This window comes from Citrus clementina, unplaced genomic scaffold (genome assembly GCF_000493195.1).
Source record: "Citrus clementina cultivar Clemenules unplaced genomic scaffold, Citrus_clementina_v1.0 scaffold_3, whole genome shotgun sequence".
NCBI classification, from domain to species: domain Eukaryota; kingdom Viridiplantae; phylum Streptophyta; class Magnoliopsida; order Sapindales; family Rutaceae; genus Citrus; species Citrus x clementina.
The window spans coordinates 30535430-30556012 of NW_006262339.1; the positions used below are offsets into that span (position 1 = coordinate 30535430).

Sequence of the window (20583 nt, forward strand, 5' to 3'; positions counted from 1 at the left end):
CAAAATGTTGGTCGAGGCATATTCTTTGCTTCTTATCCTAGGGGTTTTCCAGCTAGTCATTTATGAATGTTGTTGGCAATAGCTAAACATAATTTAGATGGGAGTTTGGCCAAGTATAAAGCTAGGTTAGTAGCTAAGGGATTTCAACAGATTGTAGGGGTTAATTACTTTGAAACATTCAGTCCTGTGGTGAAATCAGCTACTGTCAGAGTAGTCATCAGTTTAGCTGTTATGAATCAATGGCAGATAAGGCAAATAGATGTAAATAATGCTTTTTTTAATGAAGAATTGACAAAAGAAGTCTTTATGGATTAGCCAACATGTTTTGTTGATAATCAGAAACCAAACTTTGTATGTAAACTTCATAAGTCACTCTATAGTCTCAAACAAGCTCCGATAGCCTAATATGAGAAGTTAAAGGTTGCTTATTACATTGGGATTTTATTAACTCAAGAGTATATTCATCCTTGTTTATAAAGAAAACTAGATCATTCATTATAATAGTATTAATATATGTGGATGATATCTTAATTGCAGGGCCAAATAGTGTTGAATTAGAATATTTTATTGTTGAGTTTAGCAAAGTCTTTGCATTGAAAGATTTTGGAAATTCTCTTATTTTCTGGGCATAGAAATTTTATATGGTGCAGGCTGCACTTATTTGTCTCAAAGAAAATATATAAGAGACTTGTTATTTAAAGTTTAGCTGCTTGAATGCAAAGGTATTGACACACCTATGAGCACAAGACTCAAGTTGCAGAAGGAAGCTCAAGGACATCTCGGTCAATATGTTGTTGATCCTACACACTACAGAAGTATTGTAGGAGGGATTTAATATCTAATCCTAACAAGACTAGAGATTGCTTTTTGTTGTGTAAATTTTATTGAACTCGCAAGTGCACGAATCTATTGTAGTATAGATCAATGGTGACAAGTGTCGATCCCACGAGGAGGTGAATTTTAATTGTGTGTAGAATTAATTTTGTAAATGGGTGATTAGATTTGTGGTGGAAATGATTTGGAATATGCTAAAACTTAAATTAAAATGACGAGAATAAATTCTAAAATTGGAATTGAAATGACGAGAATAAATTGAAGAGAATTCTATTGAAATGACGTACTTGGGTATCTGGATCCGTATCAACATGCATCATGGGCTAAATAATCCTTATTAATGCCAATTAAATCATGAGGGGGGAATCCACACCTCATAAACCACGCTCTAATCAATATAGTGCTAAGGGCTTATCGTGCCAAATAATAATAACCTTGTACTAGGGGGCCGGTGAAACTAAGGCGGTACTAGACAAGATTAGTATTATTTGTCGACAAGAAGTCAAAACATCCACAAAATTTAGAGGGGAAGAGAAAGTAAATTTACCAAATAAATCCCATGACACATGTTGAGACTTCACCTTCAACCCAAGCTTGAAAGAAAATTAGCCACTCATAATTGAACTAGGGGCAAAATGAGAATTTATTAAAATACATAGAAAATACAAGATGGAGAAGGAATTACAGAAAATAAATCCCAAAAATGGATTCAGAGATATCAAATTAGGGGGGGAGGCCCCCTTTTTATAGATACATTGAGTAAATCATGGCCATCGGATTAAAAATAGTTTGGACGCTCAGGATTGCGCCACGTCTCAGTCAACAGTACGCGGTTTGACCACGCGGATGAACAGTAACACGGTTTGGTTGAAAATAATCCTGTGTAATGCATGTACCGTACGCGTAAGTTTTGGTCCACTAATATGCTGCCACGTCACCATCAACAATTCATAAGAATTTTAGACCAACAGGATCATGACACCTCATCAGTCAATGCCACATCATCGGTCAATGCCACGTCATCGATCCGTCTATGTGAACAGTGTCGTGAACAGTAACGTAGACAGTACCGTACATGTGAACAGTGCCATTTTTCCTTTTATGCTCCTCTTAAGGTTTTCGACCGTCCTGAGTTCAAAAGTGATGTCCGTTTTTCCGTTTGATCTCTCGTTTATTGTGAAATGACTATGATGCCCCTAAAATACACAAAATACTTAATTAAAATAAAACATACATAATTAAATTACAAGAACCTTAAATACATAAAAGTAAGGGTTGTTAGTAAGACTTGAAATGTAAAATGATGATTTTCTCCTTTATAAATATACATTTTCTAACACTCAACACTTTTGCTGTAAACAAGTTATATGTTTCCACTCCTATAATGCAACATCTTGTAACATGTAAGAGAGAGCTTATATACTTGAAGTCCACAAGATTATGGACTTAAATTTGTTCAACATGGAGAGATGAAGCTTACAGGGCTCACTGATGCAGATTGGGCCTGTGATTTAGATGATAGAAAATCTGTTGGTGCTTATTACATCTATTTGGGCAACAATCTGATATCATTGTCATCCAAGAAACAATCAGTAATTGTTAGATCAAGTTCAGAAGGTGAATATAGAGCCTTAACTGCAGCTAGTGCAGAGATAAACTGGTTACAATTTTTTTTTTCTGATATTAGAGTATGTTGTGCAGAGACACCTATTATTTGGCATTAAATTGGCTCATAATCCTATTTTTCATTCAAGGACAAACATATTGAGCTTTATATACATTTTATCAGAAACAAAGTGATTGCAGGGGAGCTAAACATTCAGTACATTCCTTGTGGAGAACAAATTGATGATATCATGACCAAACATCTCGCATTTATTCATTTCAATTACCTACAGTCCAAACTCAATGTTCATCCATGCCCCTTAAGTTTAAGAGGGCTGTTAAGAAAGCTAATTGTGCTGAATTCACAAAGTATAAGAAGGAGAAGAAGCTCCAACCTCAGTCAGCTAAAACAAGTTAGCAGTGCCAACTCACTAGAATTAGTTAAGAAAGTTGACAAATTAGCATAAGTTGTTAAGTTTGTAGTTGGTCGTTTAATGTATGTGTAACAGAATGTAATTATCTTAAAATGATTTGTAATTGAAGTTAGTTATAATTATTTTTACAGTCTTGTGTATATAAAGATGTGTTGATTCAATTGTTGATTGAATGAGAAAAAAATCTTGAAGTAATAAAATCATTCTTTCTCTGAAAACTTTCTCTTAAAACAAACAATCTTAATTATCTTTCACTAGAGAGAAAGCCCAATAGCGTTGGCTAATCCCAGATGGTATCATCTTTATATACTCAACAATATCGTTTTCATTTTATAAGTATAGAGCGACTGGTAACTATACCTCCTTATTTCTATGAACTTGATTTGAGCCTCAGATCTTTTGTATCAGCAAAAAAATTTTACAAACTACTCAACAATGATCTTTTTTGTATCAGCACTCCTATTTCGCGAAAACATATTTTTGTAATCTAGAATGTGAAACTTGCATACTTGAAACTTTATACAAATTTCCTTTTTGGTTCAAGAAATTTACAGTGCCTTGTACCTTTGACATTGAAGGTACTCAACACAGGTGACCTTATCCTGACGGGGGCCTCATCCTGGTCGGTGGCCGTGGTACTTTTAGCTACGAATATATTCCACCAGAAGGACAATCCAATAAGCAAGTCATCTTCTTACCCTTGCTAAAAAACACCAACGACTAACTTTTTGAAGTTGACGATTAGGCTTTTTTTAAATTGGAGAATAATTTACACCCTTTTGTCCACCTCTCTCCTAACGGAAACCTATTCATTTTCTCAAACAACCGCTCCATCTTGCTTGATCCTGAAATATAAGTGTGCAACCCAAGAGGGGGGGGGGGTGAATTGATATTTTAAAAATTATCCTAACAAAGCCACACAATAATCCAATCTAACGCCTTAATAAATTCGAAAGCAATAAGTTCAATAAAAGCACAATAACAAATGAGTAAGGGAGAAGAGAAACAAACACACAAATTTTTACATGGTTTGACAATCCGCGCCTACGTCCACGCCTCCAAGCGATCCAAGCTTGAAGATTTCATTATCAAAGCATTTCCAAGGCTTCAAACGTTTACAATTGACTTCAAGGTGTCAATGAACCTTTACAACAAAGAAATTATCTCCTAATCTTTTCACTCAAGTGTCTCACACACTCAAACACTTACAATTAAGATGAAGAAATGAAAGTTACAACAAAACTCACTCAAAGAGTAGATATTCAAAATGAAGAACAAGAGATGATTCAATGTTTTATGATTTGCGAATTGAGAGCTCAAGATATCTCATGTGCTTTTTGTTTATGCTTGCTAGAGAGCTTGAAAATGAATTGGATTTGAGTTTATATAGTTTGAGCCCAAAAACTAGCCGTTATGTGTTTTCTGATGATAATCGGCTTGCCGCTTTCAGAATTCGGTTAGCCACTTTTATGTTACCGTTACAATAAAAATTTGAATTTCAGAACATCTGGGATGCTGCTTACAATATCCGGACAACCGTTTATGCTCCAAAAGCTTATTGTTCAAAATCCAGATTGCCGCTTACCATATCCGATTAGCCGCTTGCTACATAACTGCTACAGTGAAATATTTTTTAAAATTACAGTTTGACCTCAAAACTTTATAAAACTATATTATGGCCCAAAACGTTATGAAAGCTTTCAAATATATCAAATTTCAGAATTTCTAAATAATACCTTGTTAATCCCAAAACTTTTTGAAATTATGATTTCACCCAAACTATGTGAAATTATAGAATGACCTAAAATATTTAAATAATTTCAAATATATCCAAATTCGAAATTTTAAAACAATATCAAAGGTTTTAAAATACTTTCATTTTAGTCCAAAACACTGTAATTCCATAACATCATTTTCTTATTATAAAAGCACAATTTATAAATCTTTGTTTAATCAACACATGTGGCTTGTTATCATCAAAATCAATATTTATAGCCATATAGGCTAACAGATCCTGCCTTTAACAAATTAGTCTGGAGTTTCCTGAACTTCCTGGTTTGTCCCGAAACTACCCGACTTCAGGAATGTCTGCTCTGTTTCTAATAGAAACTATATCCTGGAAACAAAAAAAGTAAAAAATGTTGAGGTATTGATTTGCGGAGGTGCAAAGCAGGATCCATTTTACTATGCCAAGATTCAGAAATGGTTCTTGCTGGCATTGCAAGACAGTAGAAGAATCAAAATCACATAATATAATCCAACCTGGAAGATCGAGAAAATGGCATCCCCTCGTGTAGTGGGGGACATGATGATTCTCTCAACTGGAGATGTTTTGATGCTTATGTTGGAGAAAAATCAATTTTTTAAATTTTAATAAAAATGATTAGGACTGATCTCATACAATATATAGGAATACATAATTTAGAAAATCACACCTTGACAATCCGAGAAGATGAACAATTGAAATTAATTCAGGCTTCCCAGATTACGATCTATCACCACTACGCCTGTTAGATCACGATTCGTCACCACTACGCTGGTTAGATCACGATCTGTTGCCAAATAATCTTTCGGGTTATGACTTAGGTTTGTTTTGCACTTGACGTGTGAGCGCTTTTATCACTACTAAAAGCAACTAGCAAGAGAAAATATTTCTCTCAAAATTAGAGAGGAAAAATCTTTTTTTCTTGATCTGTATAATGTGGCTCACTCCTTTTTGGAGAAAACAAGCCCTTTTATACCTCTATTTAGTGGAAACCCTAGGTTCCATATTTTTATATTTTTTTAATTCTATTAAATCAAATTTGATTTTAATTAAAAAATAATACAATCAAAAGTAACGCTACTTCTTCTTGTCATAATGGCCCACCTTGTAAAATAACACAAGGCTCCTTAGACACAAGCAAATTATATGGAGTCTCCCACTAAATAATATATTTAGGCTTTTAACCAAAATAACTAGTTATCTTGCTTATTAATCTAGTAGCGGCGCAGTCAATTAAATAAGCTAACTCGGGGATTATAAGGGTACATACAATAGTGGCTACAATAATTAACCCTATAACTAAACTATCTCAATTATTTAATTCCAAATCTACTCCACCAAAATATTGGAATTGACTTCCATAATTGCATGCTATCTAGGATAGTGTTCTTGAATAATAATTCGACCCATGCCACATTGATTTCTTTACTGCATAATCCTTTGTACCGCATCGTTAATTAAATCGATATCTCAAATGTCCAATCAATTTAATAGCATCTTGTTCCTTGATACTTACTGATTTTCTTTAATGATTATTTTCAACATACTAAATATGTTGACACACTCTGGTCAGAGAATTCTACGATCAAGTGCCGAAAACCCATCAAGAGATGTGTTGTACAAATTCTATATTGTTAATCTATGACTCGAATACTCATAATTGCTCCCACCAAGATACCGGGTAATCTTGACTCCAAGTGTGTGTCGGCCCATTAGTAACTCAAATGGAAAATCATGAAATTATAACTAACTCAAGGTTAAGATTACAGTAAAATCAATGCCTATGAGATTTAATAAGTCTGACAGTCATTTTAAGGTTAATTAAATCTCATATGTGATTCAACTCAATGTAGTCAAACTATATCAGTAAATTCATACATGATTAAGACAAATTATTCAATGAATTTACTAAGGTCTAAACATAAATAGAGCGCTCAATTCTATTTATCAACTGAGAACTTAATTTATTTAATCATAAAATAACTTGTATTTATGTCTTCTGTGAATCCATATGATGATCACATAAATACATATAATATGATTAAATGGACCTTATTCAATATATTTATGCAATTGAAGATATCTATGCAATTGAAGATATCTCAAATATTTTATTAATAAAAAAATAAATTATTATGCTTTTAAAAGAGCACATAATCCCAACAGCTTAACGGTGCAAAATCGGAACAGCAGCCTGGAACAATGAAGAGGACCCAAATTTCGTGCCAGTTTTAAACAGGCCTAACGCAGCAGAGCCGGAAAGGTTTGAGGAATTGGCTGCCACGACTATTCCAAAAATGTACCATTCATCATCTGTGCTGTTACCGAATAGAAATCTTGTTGCAGGCAGCAACAATAATGATGGTTACAAATATAATGTGAAGTACCCAATAGAGCCAGGGGTAGAGAAATTTTCGCCTACTTATTTCGATCCATTGTTGGCAGGGCTTAGGCAACAAATAATGGTTGAGTTTTCAGACAAGGTGATCAACTACAGTGAAAGGTTGTCAATGAAGGTTAGATCAAACGAGTTGAGATTAAATAAGGATGATCTTCAGGTCACAATGTACGCGCCAGCTTTTACGACGCATGGTATCTCAATGAATCAGAGGCTGGTTATGTTAAATTTAGTTGATGTAATTAACAACATATTGCCTGGATTTCACAGAATAACAGCTGACGCACCATCATCTGGTACATTTGGTCCTCCTGGATACTATCTTCTTTATGTTGTTTATAAAGAAGTGCGTGGCCATGTAGGTTCAGATAAGGTCCTGCTTTCAGTTCCAATTTGTGCTGCTGCTTCTGCTTGACTACTACTCGTGCTTGTGTGTAATCAGTGGCGGACTCAGAAATTAAAATGAGGGGGGCTTAGTTCAAAAAATTTTATTTAACTTAGATTTTTTTAATGTTCACTTGAATATATTTTAAGTCTTATAAACTCAAATTTTATTACTTTTTTTTTTAAATTCTAAATAATAATAGTAATAAATGATGCTTTTTAAATGCGTGAAAATATCATTTTTCGAAGTAGTTTTCACAAAATATTTTTTTAAGAAAATAATGTAGCTAATGAGGTTTGAACCAAGGTTTTGAAATCATTAAATAACACTCTTACCATTGAATTACAAGTCTTTTAATATATGAAAAATATATCCAAATTATTTTATCTAACGTTTTCAGAAGAAACTTAGGGTACATTTAAAAGAAAACTTAATGGTCCAGGGGGACTGAAGCCCTTCCTACACCTTAATTGGGTCCGCGCATGTGTGTAATAATTCTTTCATGTAGAACCAAAGTTATATGATTGTGCTCGTTAAAACTTGAGACATGGTACCTTTATTTCACATAATCTGAGTTACATTAAAACATAATCAACACGATGACCATGGGATTACCAGTCTTCTTACTGTTTTTGTAGAACTTATTTCTTCTTTCTAATACTGACACGATCTTAAGAGCACCTGTCATTTGATGTTTTTTGACTAGATCTTTCACTCTTTCACAACTCAAATAAACTGGCCTTAGACCTGACTGTGTTCTATTCTCATGTAATCCAAAAGAGATTTTTCGTGAAGCTCACGAGAGAAGACGGCCTTGAGGAACTCTTCAGTTGTCACTCTTCTGAACAATGCTGGTGTTTTCTCAGTGATCAAACTGGGTGCTGGACCTACTTCACCATCATATTTCACCAAGTGAAAAGTGGCAATGGAGAGTCTTTCTTGCTCAGAGTTTACTACTGCACGATGCTCAATGCTAGGGTATACTCCATTCGTTATTACCTGCCATGCAAAATTCACAAAAGCCGTGTGACCTAGTTCTGATTTTTGATCTTCTACTCAAACGGAATCAATTCTATAGGAGGTTCAGATAGCATCAAGCCAATTAACATATGCAGCATCACATAATATTTCAAGGGCATTTCATATTTGAGACAGAAAATAATGGACGTGAAGCTTAAACATATTGGAGACAATCAAATCTGAGTCAGTAACTGACTGTCCCACACAAAGTAGTGATACTGTTCTTCTAGATAATGAGATTTAAGTGATTATTGAAGAAAAGTAAGCACTGGAACTAATCTGAAAATGGCCATTTTTAATGCTGAAACAGAGTCCTCAACCTGTAATTGATGACCATGCTGTTACTGCTATGTGGTTTCTACATCCTGAGGATGTTAACTCAATGAGAAAGTACCTGATCTACTGTTAAAATAGCAAGTTAGGGAAGTTTATTCGAGCATTACCTCCAGCATGTCTCCAATGTTGACAATAAAAGCATTTGGCAGCGGCCGAACAGGAAACCACTTTCCATCCTTCTTAATCTGGAGACCTTCAGCTTCATTGATTTGTAGGAGAATGGTAAGTGCAACGCTATCAGAATGGGGTGTAAGGCCCATAACTTTCCCCGGTTGAGGACATGGAGGATAATAGTTCATCCTCATTGATTGCAATCCATTTTCGAAGAATTCTCTCACTTCCTCATCCTTGATATGTAAGACTTTTGCCATTCTCGATATTAAATTCATCGCTAGAGCATTTACTTCCGTTGAGTAAACTTCCAACGTATCCCTACATAGAAAAGGAAGGTGTGAACATACCAGTAGGCCAGTAGCAGCTGGATACTAAAATCAATGCGGAGCCTGCACTGGATTACACAATCACTTAACAGAACAGAACACACACACTCGAATTAGAGAGAGAAAGAGAACCTGAGAGAAGGAGGGAGCTTAGGAAACAAGTGGGGTTTCCTCAGATGGACAGGAAGAGTGGTCATGAAGAACAGGTCTCCCCAGTCAAGCCTTTGTTCCTCAGATACAACAAAGGCTTGTCCAAATCCTTCTACTTCTCCGGGATACTGCCAATATTTTTTCTTCTCTTCCATGCTGAGATTGAAGAATTCCTGTATCTCTTTCTTCACTTTGTCTACTAACGCCAAACTCACTCCATGATTGACCAACTGAAATAAATGCAGAAAAGAATAATTGCCAAGTGTTTAATGTAGTAGTAGTGTTACCTAGAATATCATTAAGTTTGGTCATACATTTGAATTAGCAAACCGTACAACAGCATGATAATCTCAGCATTACTTCAAACGTGTCTTCAAATTAGCGCGAACGTGCAGAGTAGACCAAAATTTGCCATGTTGTTTCTTTTATATATTTGGATTAAAGCATAATTTTTTCAAGGTACCAAACCAAATACAGAGTACGTAAAATCTTACAAGGGATTCCTTTGCATAAATACCTAACCAAACTCTGACTTAATTCCATGTGTGATTGTATGAAGCAATAAAACATCTCAAAGCTGCAAGTTTAACATGTCTCGTCTGTTACCTGGAAAAAACCCCATTCTCTGCAAGCGAAGTCAAGGTTGGCCAATTCAGAATCCACTGATTCTTCAGAAAGCAAGCTCTGCATGTCAATAACTGGAAACTTTGAGATCAAAGTATTGTCAGAAATGACAGGTGCATCTTGCTCAGGACGTATGTATCTGGGAGGAACAGCTACCATAGGATTCTCGGCTAATTCTTGAACAGAAGGAACAAGCAAAGAACCTCCGTACTTGGCCATTTTATTCTTCTTTTTTTGGTCACACCAATTTGCTCAACTACACTACAGCTCTTTTTATAAACATCGGATTGGGCTCAAGTAAATAACAGCTTTTACCATTTCCTTTGTTATACCAGCTTTTACCCACTGGTCAGCATCGTCTACCTAAACAGTTGAAAAAACAAAGCACGTGACTGACTTGGACAGTTGAAAAAACAAAGCACGTGACTGACTGGAACAGTTGAAAAAACAAAGCACGTGACTGATTTAAACAGTTGAAAAAATAAAGCACGTCACTGACTTGGATAATAATTTTGCGAGAATCTTCCGATTCTTGAAAATAGAGAAAAGGATGAAATTATGATGCAACGGTTGTACCGTACCACTTAATTTTATCTTTTTCAATTAATTACATCTCAATACTTATATTTTATAAAAAAATTGAATAAACATTACAAGTTACAAATTTTTATATATGACTCCTCTTTTGGGATAAAAATAGATTTAAAAAAAATTTAACTGTTACTATTATTAATATTTATTAATGTCATTATTATTATTATATTAATATTATTGTTATTATTATTAAAATTTATTATTTTGATTATTGTCATGTATTATTATTACTACCATAAATGTCATCATTATTAATATTGTTATTATCATTAAAATTTATTAATTTATTAATTTAATTATTATGTATTATTGTTGCTGTCATCAATTATTATTATTATTATTATTATTATGAAATTAATTAATTTTATTATTTTATTGTTACAATTACTTGAATTAAGTCATTATTAATTTATTATTATTTATTAATTTTGTTATTTTTATTACTATTATTAAAATATATTAACTTTATTATTTTAATCATTATTAATAATAATAATTATTTTATTAATAGTAATATTATTAAAATTATTAATTTTAATATTTTAATTATTATGTATTATTATTGCTTTCATTAATTATTATTATTATTATTATGAAACTAATTAATTTTATTATTTTAATTGTTACAATTACTTTAATTAAGTTATTATTATTATTTATTAATTTTATTACTATTATTAAAATATATTAACTTTATTCTTTTAATTAATAATAATAATTATTATTATTTTATTAATAGTAATATTATCAAATTTTATTAAATTTATTATTCTAATTATTATATTATTATTAATGTTATCAACATCATCATCATTAGCATTATTAAAGTTTATAGATTTTTTTCATTTTAAGTAATACTATTGTCATTATTATTATTTTGCCTTAAGTAAATATTTAAAAACTTTAGTTTTTATGATTTTATAATAAACAGTAGTATGGAGTTAAGTATTAATAATTAATTAAACACATCTCAGCCGTTGAACACTTTAGCCATTAGATCTATTGGCTAAATCAGAAAAAAAACAAAATTTAGGTACCGTGCAACCTTTGCACAGTAGGCGGACCCGAAAAGAAAAATAAAAAATTGGCAATGCCGCGTGATAGTTGTCCAGCTGACATTATTTGAAAAAATTGGCACACTAGAATTTTATTTTAGGAGTTGGTTGAGTTACGGATCATACCCAGTGGCTGCCAGCTCCCATTGCTTGTATTTCAATGCCTTTTCTCTCTCCTGAGGACACATGGCTGCTAACCATTGGGTGTGTATAACCCGTAACATAGCAAGCTCCTTTATTTTAAGGTTCAGTGGCGATGAAATCTCATTAACTAAATGCCGGTCCATACCCTTTGTTGTTATTAAAAATTGCGACTTAGACAAATGGGTGACACCAAAACAGTCATTTTAGTTGTTTCAAATATTCAAAACCCAACAAGGGTCGCCAGCCAATAAAAATTCAGCCAGCCCCCATACTCTATATTATTTATAATGTATTGGTAATATTATTTTGGATTGTAAAATTTTGTTTAATCCCTTACACTTAATTTTATTTTATTAAAACCCTAGAGTACGAATTCGCCCCTTATAATTTTAAATTTTTAAAATAACCTCCATTTAACTAATAACTATTATTTTATTATAATCATAAATATAATTATATTCTTTAAATAGATTATTATTTTTATTATTAATAACAAGAATAAAAAGTATTATAATTAATTAATCTATTAACAATAATTAATAATAATGTTTCATTAAATTGTTAATAATAATAATAATTAATGAAATTTATTATTAATAATTAATTTTTGAATAATAATAACAATAACAATAATTAAAATACAAAATAATAATTATGATAAAAATTAGTTAATAATTTTATAGCAATGTTACAATTTAACTCATTCTGATTTTGATTCTAAGACAAAATAAACAGATAAATAGTAACACAACTCATTCTAATTACGATTTCTGTAGTTTAAGTAAATAAATTATTCTAATTCTAATTCCTCATTTTGATTCTAGCTATTGTAATTGTAATTCATTATGTTTCCAGGTAAATTTGATTCATATTTAGTGAATGCACTATAAAATTCATAATACTTATGAATAAATTATAAATAATATAGAGTGGTCTAATTGAATAATTTATTTGCTTGAACTGCAAGAATCGTAATTAAAATGAACTTTATTACCATTTATGTATTTACTTTATCTTAGAATCAAAATCCGAATGAGTTAAATTATAACCATTTGCTATAAAATCATTCATTAATTTTAATCATAATTATTATTTTATATTTTTATTATTTTTATTGTTATTATTATTCAAAAATTAATTATTAATAATAATTATCGTTAATTATTATTATTATTATTAACAATTTAACAAAAAATTATTATTAATTATTGTTAATAGATTAATTAATTATAACACTTTTTATTCTTGTTATTAATAATAACAATAATAATCTATTTAAAAAATATAATTATATTTATGATTATAATAGAATAATAGTTATAATTATAATTCATTTGATAATAATTATGTTTTTTAATTAAATAGAGGTTATTTTAGGAATTTAAAATTATAGGGGGCGAATTCATACTCTAGGGTTTCAATAAAATAAAATTGAGTATAAGGGGCTAAACAAAATTTTATAATCCAAAAAGTTTTATAATACTTATAAATAAATTGTAGGGCGGGATGAATTTTTACAGATTGACCGCAAGTTACATTAAATGTAACTTAGGCGGACCCTCAAAACAACGGTGTTTTGGTATAGATTTTGTCACCTGTCACCTCGGTCGCAAAATGCAATCAGGTTACCCACACATGACAGCTGTCCGCTGTACTAATCAGCAAATTCCTTGGACCAAAAGCAAGTCTGTTACTAGTGTCAAAAACGCTAGAGAAACATTTGAAGTAAACTTGCTCGCAGTTAGAAGACTAGAGCGTTCTGTTTTGTAATCGCAATTACCAAACTCCACAGAGATTCTTGATCAATTTGTAACAAACATAGATCAAGAACAGCAATTATACAAATGGAAGAACCCAAGATGAAGAACACAGAGGTTACGTGGTTCAGCTTACGCCTACAGGTGAAAGAGATTAGAGGGATTCTTACTAATCAAGGAATGGCGTATACAGTTACGGTGCAAAAATGCACAAAGAGAATGAGCCAGTAGTCAAACTCTATTTCTCTCTGTACTCCAGGAAAATGCAATCTCAAGTTGGCCTGTCACACAGCCTTGGCCTCTATATTTATACTTGGGAGGCACGCCGTTATTACTTAGCTCAAGCAGTCACGTAAGTAACCCATAACTAGAGTAGCAGACTCACGAGCAGTCTCACTTTCTTCACATGTTTATTTGCAACAATAAAGAGACATTTCCATCGGAAAGTCACTGTTCCAAACTATAAATTTCACTTTGCAAACATATAATCCCATCTTTATAACAGAATAGAACCGGAGCTAAACTCAAATATCAACAGAGTCCGAGTAACCAGTCTGAGTTGAATCAAGTCCAAACTGCTACTTGATATGGTTCGTGAATAGGTTGATTGCTTAACTCATTGAGCAACCACCACTTACCATAAATGAAGAAGTATAGTTGCCACAGAAAAAAAAAAAAAAAATTGAATGATAGTCAAGTACGCATCACTTGCAATCTCACAAAATCATGACTAGCATCCAAAAAACCTATTTCAAGAAAGATACTGATCCAATATAAGCACATATTATGAGCACGTTGTATACTCAGTTTTTGCGCCATACTCCATAATCCAAATAAACATACATTAGCCTTGACCATGTTGAATTCTCAAGACATCCAGATAAGATTTTCCCCTAAGCTCACGAGCAAACCTACCACTGAGGTATTCTTCTACTGTCAATCTTCTAAACAATGCCGGTGCTTTTTCAGAGATCAAACTGGATGCTGGGTATACTTCACCATCATATCTCGTGTAGTAAAATGTGCCAACAGAGAGTCTTTCTTGTACAGAATTTACAGTTGCACGATGCTCAATACTGCGGTATTTCCCATTGGTTATAATCTTCCATGTAAAATTCTCAAGGCACATTAGCTAAGTCATACTTGATCTTCAACTTTTATTAACAAAATAAATTCTAAAAGTTGATCATCAAATGGATCTGTTTTTTTCCAACATTTGCAGCATTTTCAGGGCATTTCATGAACAATCAATAAAGTAGAGCTCAAAAATGTTGAAGTTGTTCATTAGCTTCATAGTTTTACATGAGTTTCAGTTGAAATGTTCAGAAAGGTAACTAAAACAGTATTTCTTTCATTAACTGTGTAAGTTTGGTAAATTAATACTTTTAAGAAAAATGAGGAGTCAATACAAGTATCCTAAAGGGCCAGTTAAAGGCTGAAACAGAAATCCCAACCTGTATTCTGATGTTAATGCCAAGTTAAGCTAATTTACTATAATTATTACCTCCATAATGTCTCCAACGTTAACGAGGAAAGCATTTGGGAGGGGAGTAAGAGGAATCCACATTCCATCTTTCTTTATCTGGAGACCTTCTACTTCATTGATCTGTAGCAGAATGGTAAGACCACAGCCATCAGAGTGAGGCGTGAGACCCGCAACCTTCTCAGGCTGAGGACATGGAGGGTAATAGTTCATCCTCATTACTTGCAGTCCATTTTCAAAGAAGTTTTTCATTTCTTCCTCTTTTTGATGTTTAAAACTTTTCCCATTTTCAATATCAGATTCATGGTTAGAGATTTTAACTCCATTGAGTAAGCTTCCAATGTGTCTCTACAATAAAAAAGAAGATAAAACATTAGACAGAAGGTTTAATTTGTTCTTCTCAATGTTTGCAAATAAAAATCAAGGACCTAAACTGGACTAAAACACACTAGCGTACGCACACAGATTTACCAGAAAGAGACAGAGAGAGAACCTGAGGGGAAGAGGGAGCTTAGGAAATAAGTGTGGTTTCCTCAGATTGACCGGAAGAGTGGTCATGATGAAACCATCGCCCCAAACAAACTTTTGTTCCTCAGATAAAACATATGCTTGCCCAAATCCTTCTAGATCTTCTGGACGCTGCCAATATTTTTTCTTTTCTTCCATTCTGAGGTTGAAGAATTCGTGAACCTCCTTCTTTACTTTCTCTAGAAATGCAGAGCTCACTCCATGATTTATCATCTGAAACAATTCATAAAAGAAAAATAGCAAAGATGACAACAGTCGGCAGTGCCTCTAAGTTCGTGCCGGTCAAGGTATTTTATTGAGACAGTGAAAATTATTTGGCTGATTTAGATATTAATAAAAGCATTTGTTACTTGTCACTAAATTAACTAAGAATATTGCAGTAGCATTAAAACACTATTATGGTTTACAAATTTGTTTATAAGTTTTCACTTCTTTGTAAGAAGCAAATTAGATGGTGCACAAGCCAACGGGGACGGTTACAATTAATATCACTCAATTCTAAAAGATGATCAAGAATCCCCAATTCAAAATTTTTATGCGGCTTACTTTGAAACCAAAGCATCGTCAGAAATGATGGTTGCTGCATCTTGGTCTGATCTTATGTATTTGGGAGGGACAACTAAAGTAGGTGTTGGTACAGGATTTCGGGTCTGCTCGTGCACGATCAGGATTCCTCTTCAACAGTTGAATTTATGGTTGGTTGGGGATGATTTCGTGCTGCTTCTTCTGGCTATATCAGACCAAAAGGTTTGCTGCTTTTCTTCTTTAAGCTCCTACGCACACAAAAACCTGTCAGAACACGTCGGGGATTTTTCCGGCGTAAACCCTTCGACGCTCAAGTCAACAATTCGGGTTTACTGTAGAAAATCCTTGCCACTAATCTTGTGGCTCTATCACTATTTCTAAAGTATTGTAATTTGTTTGAATTCTCCCGAGGTTTCAATAAGAATTTTAGTTAATTTTTTAATGTTTTGATGTCCAACCTTTTTACCTTCTTTGTTTGCCCTTTTTATAACCTCCCTGAGAATTTGGCCTCCCATGACTCACGTTCGCCACTGTTAGAGTGCAATTTATGCACTAGTTTTGCATTGTTTACTTCCCTTAATATCGATGTTTTGCACTTAATAATAATGTTTTACTTGTGTTTTACTTTTGTAGGTGCAATTCTATTGATTGGTGATAAAATTGAGCTAAAAGATGATGTTTAAGGAGGATTGTTCTCTTGGAGAAATTATGAGCGTTAGAATAACTTTGTTGATAAGGCGTGGGCGCGTGCTGTCAACTGCGGACCTGCAGTTTTTAGTTTAACGTGTTTTGTATTTTTGGTTATTTTTATAATTATGAATTTAATATTTCAGATATTAGTATTTTATTTTAAATAGAATTCTAAAAGAGAAGAGAGAGAGAGTATTTAAGAGAGGAATCTATTGTGAAAAATGGGGATTTTTTGGATTGGAGAAAAAGAAAGAAACCCTAGATTTAATCTTTTCTCTTCGCTCTATGAATAACTAAACTTATTTTTCTGGTTGAAGGTTAATGAAACTTTGATTCATTACTACTGTGAGATATTTCTTGTGCTTTAATTGTTTTATTGCTTTTTGGGTATTTGTTTATTCTCTGAATTATTTTCATGATTATATTTGTTAATTAGGTAATTGGCCACTATTTAATTATCAACTTAATCTATTGTCAATTAAAGGATTCATCGTATGAAGAATTTAATGTTTGTGACAAATAACATAGCAGAGAGTTGTGTTGTGAGAATAAACAATCTAATTTAAATGAATCATCATATGTGTTGATTAAGATTTGGGTCTCTCTGGTTTTTCAGGCTGTCAATTGATTAAATCCTATGATCGTATCTAGGGTTGTCTATTGATTAGGGAAATAACCAACGGTCGTACCTTGGTTATCGACTAGTTAAGGAGAGATTGGCTATTAGAGGGTCTCAGTAGCTATAACCGGTCTATTCATGAGTAATAATAATCTATATTTGAATCAATGATCAGTAGTCGAATCAAGTTGAGTTAATTCCTTCAACTAGAGCTTTCTCTAATTTGAATTACAACTTTAATTTGCATTCTTGTTATTTTAATTTGATTTTTATTATTGTCAACAATTCCCCCATTTTACGTTTTACGTTTCAAAAGGATTTAAATAATTACCGATCTCTGTGGACACGACCCTGCTCAATCACTATACACAATTTATTTAGAGTAGGAATTTATTTTTGTTGGCTTCGACAACCACCAAATTTTAGCGTCGTTGCCGGGGATTGGTGTCATTTATTTAATCCTTTTTACGTTTTACTTGGTGTATGGTTCGTTCTTCTCGTACAGGTACACTTTCGTTTGATCCTGAAATTGAGAAGACAACTCGCCAGCTGAGACAACAGACGAAGAGAGCTAAGCAACGATCCTCGTCGCCTTTGCTTTCTGAAACAGATATAGTGCCTGATTTAGTTGAATCATCTAGCGATTCAGAAGAACAAGTGATGGATAGACCTGCACTTGTAGAAAGAACTCTTAGAGAGTTAGCTGAACCAGACTTGAATCAACAACCACTCTGCATTCAATATGTAGACTTGGAGGTAAATTTTGAATTAAAATCTGGTCTTATTCATTTGTTACCCAAGTTTCATGGTTTTGCAGGTGAAGATCCTTATAAACATCTCAAGGAGTTTCATGTTGTGTGTTCAAGTATGAGACCACAAGGCGTGACTGAAGAGCAGATTAAGCTGCGTGCTTTTCCTTTCTCTTTAGATGGGTCAGCTAAAGATTGGTTGTACTACTTGCCTCCTGGATCGATTACAACGTGGAATGGTTTGAAGAAGCAGTTCCTCGAGAAGTATTTTCCTGCTTCAAGAGCCGCCAACATCAGAAAAGACATTTGTGGGATCAGACAACTTCCTGGGGAGACTTTGTATGAGTATTGGGAGCAATTTAAACAATTGTGTGCCAACTGTCCTCAGCATCAGATTTCTGATCAACTTCTTATTCAATATTTTTACGAAGGACTGTCATTGATGGATAGGAGTATGATAGATGCTGCTAGTGGAGGCGTGTTGGTGAACAAGACCCCTACTCAAGCAAGGAAGTTGATATCAAATATGGCTGCCAACGCACAACAATTTGGCAGCAGGCAAGATCTCATTTCAAGGAAGGTGAATGAGGTAAATATTTCTTCTGTTGAACAACGTTTAGATAAACTTACTTCTCTTGTGAAAAAGTTTGTTGTAGGTAATGTGCAACAGGTGAAGACTTGTGGCATTTGTTACAATATGGGTCATTCAACCGATATGTGTCCTACACTTCAAGAAGAACCCGTTGAACAAGCCAATGCAGTTGGAGGATTTCCAAGCATGCCTCAAAGAAGGTATGATCCTTATGCACAAACATACAATCCGGGATGGAAGGATCATCCTAACTTCAGCTATGGAGTTAGGCAATCAGAATTCCCACAACAGTATCCACCAAGACAACCAGCACCTCCACAGTCAACCTCCAAGTCAGGTATATCTCTTGAAGAAATTGTTAAATCGCTTGCGACTAACACTCAACAATTTCAGCAGGCAACTACAGCAAGCATTCAGAACTTGGAGAACCAAATGAGTCAATTGGCGACTATAGTGAGTCGTCTGGAGTCTCAAGTATTAGGGAGATTGCCTTCACAATCTGAGGTGAATCCAAAGCAAAACGTTAATGCTGTCATCCTTAGAAGTGGGAAGGAGTTGTAAGAGCCTAGTAAGAAAGTGACAGAGCATGTAGAAGATGAGTTTGAAAAGAATGAATTGATGCCTAAATCTCAAGATGCGCAACCCACCAGAGCGAAACCTCTACCTATTCTGATACCTCCTCCTTTTCCAAGCCGGTTTGTAAAATCCAAGAAGGAGGAACAAGAGAAAGACATCCTTGAGACATTTCGCAAGGTTGAGGTAAGTATTCCCTTATTAGATGCTATAAAACAAATACCTCGATATGCTAAATTTCTTAAGGAATTGTGCACCTCCAAGAGAAAATTAAGAGGAGATGAAAGAGTTCATATGGGGGAGAATGTTTCAGCAGTTCTCCAAAAGAAATTACCTCCCAAGTGCAAGGATCCAGGTATGTTTACTATCCCTTGCAAAATTAGTAGTGTTAGAGTTGAGAAGGCTATGTTAGATCTAGGAGCTTCTATTAATGTCATGCCTCGTTCTATTTATTCGTCTTTGAATATTGGTGCATTAAAAGAAACTGGCGTGATAATTCAACTAGCTGATAGGTCTAATGCATATCCTGATGGGGTATTAGAAGATGTCTTAGTACAAGTTAATGAGTTGGTTTTTCCTGCTGATTTTTATGTACTTGATATGAAAGATGATAACTCCTCTAATTCTGTCTCAATTTTGCTAGGAAGACCTTTTCTTAAAACTGCTAGAACTAAAATGGATGTACATAAAGGGACTCTTACTATGGAGTTTGATGGAGAGGTTATAGAGTTCAATATGTATGATGCCATGAAATATCCCAGTGAGGAACATTCGGTATTTTCTATGGATGTTATTAACCCTATAGTGCAGGAAGTTTTTTATTTGGATGTTGAAGATTCATGGGTAGCTGCTTTAAATAACAGTTTGGGCCTCAAAGGATTGCAAAATGATGAAAATGAGTTTGTTTTAAATTCTGTATTGCAAGAGACAATTTATGAATTAAATTCGTTGAGAACTTTAACTCATCATATGTCTAATAATGAATTACCTTCATCTAATGCAAAACTTCTTCCATCTATTTTGCAGGCACCAAAAATAGAGCTTAAACCATTGCCTAGTCATCTAAAGTACATGTTTTTAGGAGATGATGAGACACTTCCAATGATCATCTCTTCAAAGCTTAGTACTTTATAGGAAGAGAAACTTATTAGAGTGCTACGGGATTACAAAAAGGCTATTGGGTGGACAATTGCAGGTATTAAAGGGATAAGTCCGTCCACGTGCATGCATAGAATACTGCTGGAGGAAGATGCCAAACCTTCAATTCAAGCTCAACGCCGTTT

The 20583-nt window shown here is 33.5% G+C and overlaps 3 protein-coding genes and 1 pseudogene across 3 annotated transcripts; 2 read left to right on the top strand and 2 right to left on the bottom strand.

The window, feature by feature from the left end:
• Positions 1-2303: 2303 nt before the first annotated feature.
• On the top strand, positions 2304-7451 carry LOC112099845 (aldehyde oxidase GLOX1-like). Its single transcript, XM_024187343.1, has 2 exons — positions 2304-2451; positions 6829-7451. The coding sequence occupies exons 1-2, from the start codon at positions 2304-2306 to the stop codon at positions 7449-7451; spliced, it is 771 nt and encodes a 256-aa protein (XP_024043111.1).
• A 494-nt stretch (positions 7452-7945) lies between these two features.
• LOC18047480 (protein SRG1) lies at positions 7946-10282 on the bottom strand. The gene is made up of 4 exons (XM_006442262.2): positions 9974-10282; positions 9350-9597; positions 8885-9209; positions 7946-8420 (listed from the first exon to the last, which is right to left on the bottom strand). The coding sequence occupies exons 1-4, from the start codon at positions 10208-10210 to the stop codon at positions 8163-8165; spliced, it is 1068 nt and encodes a 355-aa protein (XP_006442325.1). The 5' UTR covers positions 10211-10282; the 3' UTR covers positions 7946-8162.
• A 3934-nt stretch (positions 10283-14216) lies between these two features.
• Positions 14217-16592, bottom strand: LOC18047481 (annotated as a pseudogene).
• Positions 16593-18253: 1661 nt separating this feature from the next.
• Positions 18254-19288, top strand: LOC112099846. Its single transcript, XM_024187344.1, has 2 exons — positions 18254-18724; positions 18806-19288. The coding sequence occupies exons 1-2, from the start codon at positions 18254-18256 to the stop codon at positions 19286-19288; spliced, it is 954 nt and encodes a 317-aa protein (XP_024043112.1).
• The last annotated feature ends 1295 nt before the right edge of the window (positions 19289-20583 follow it).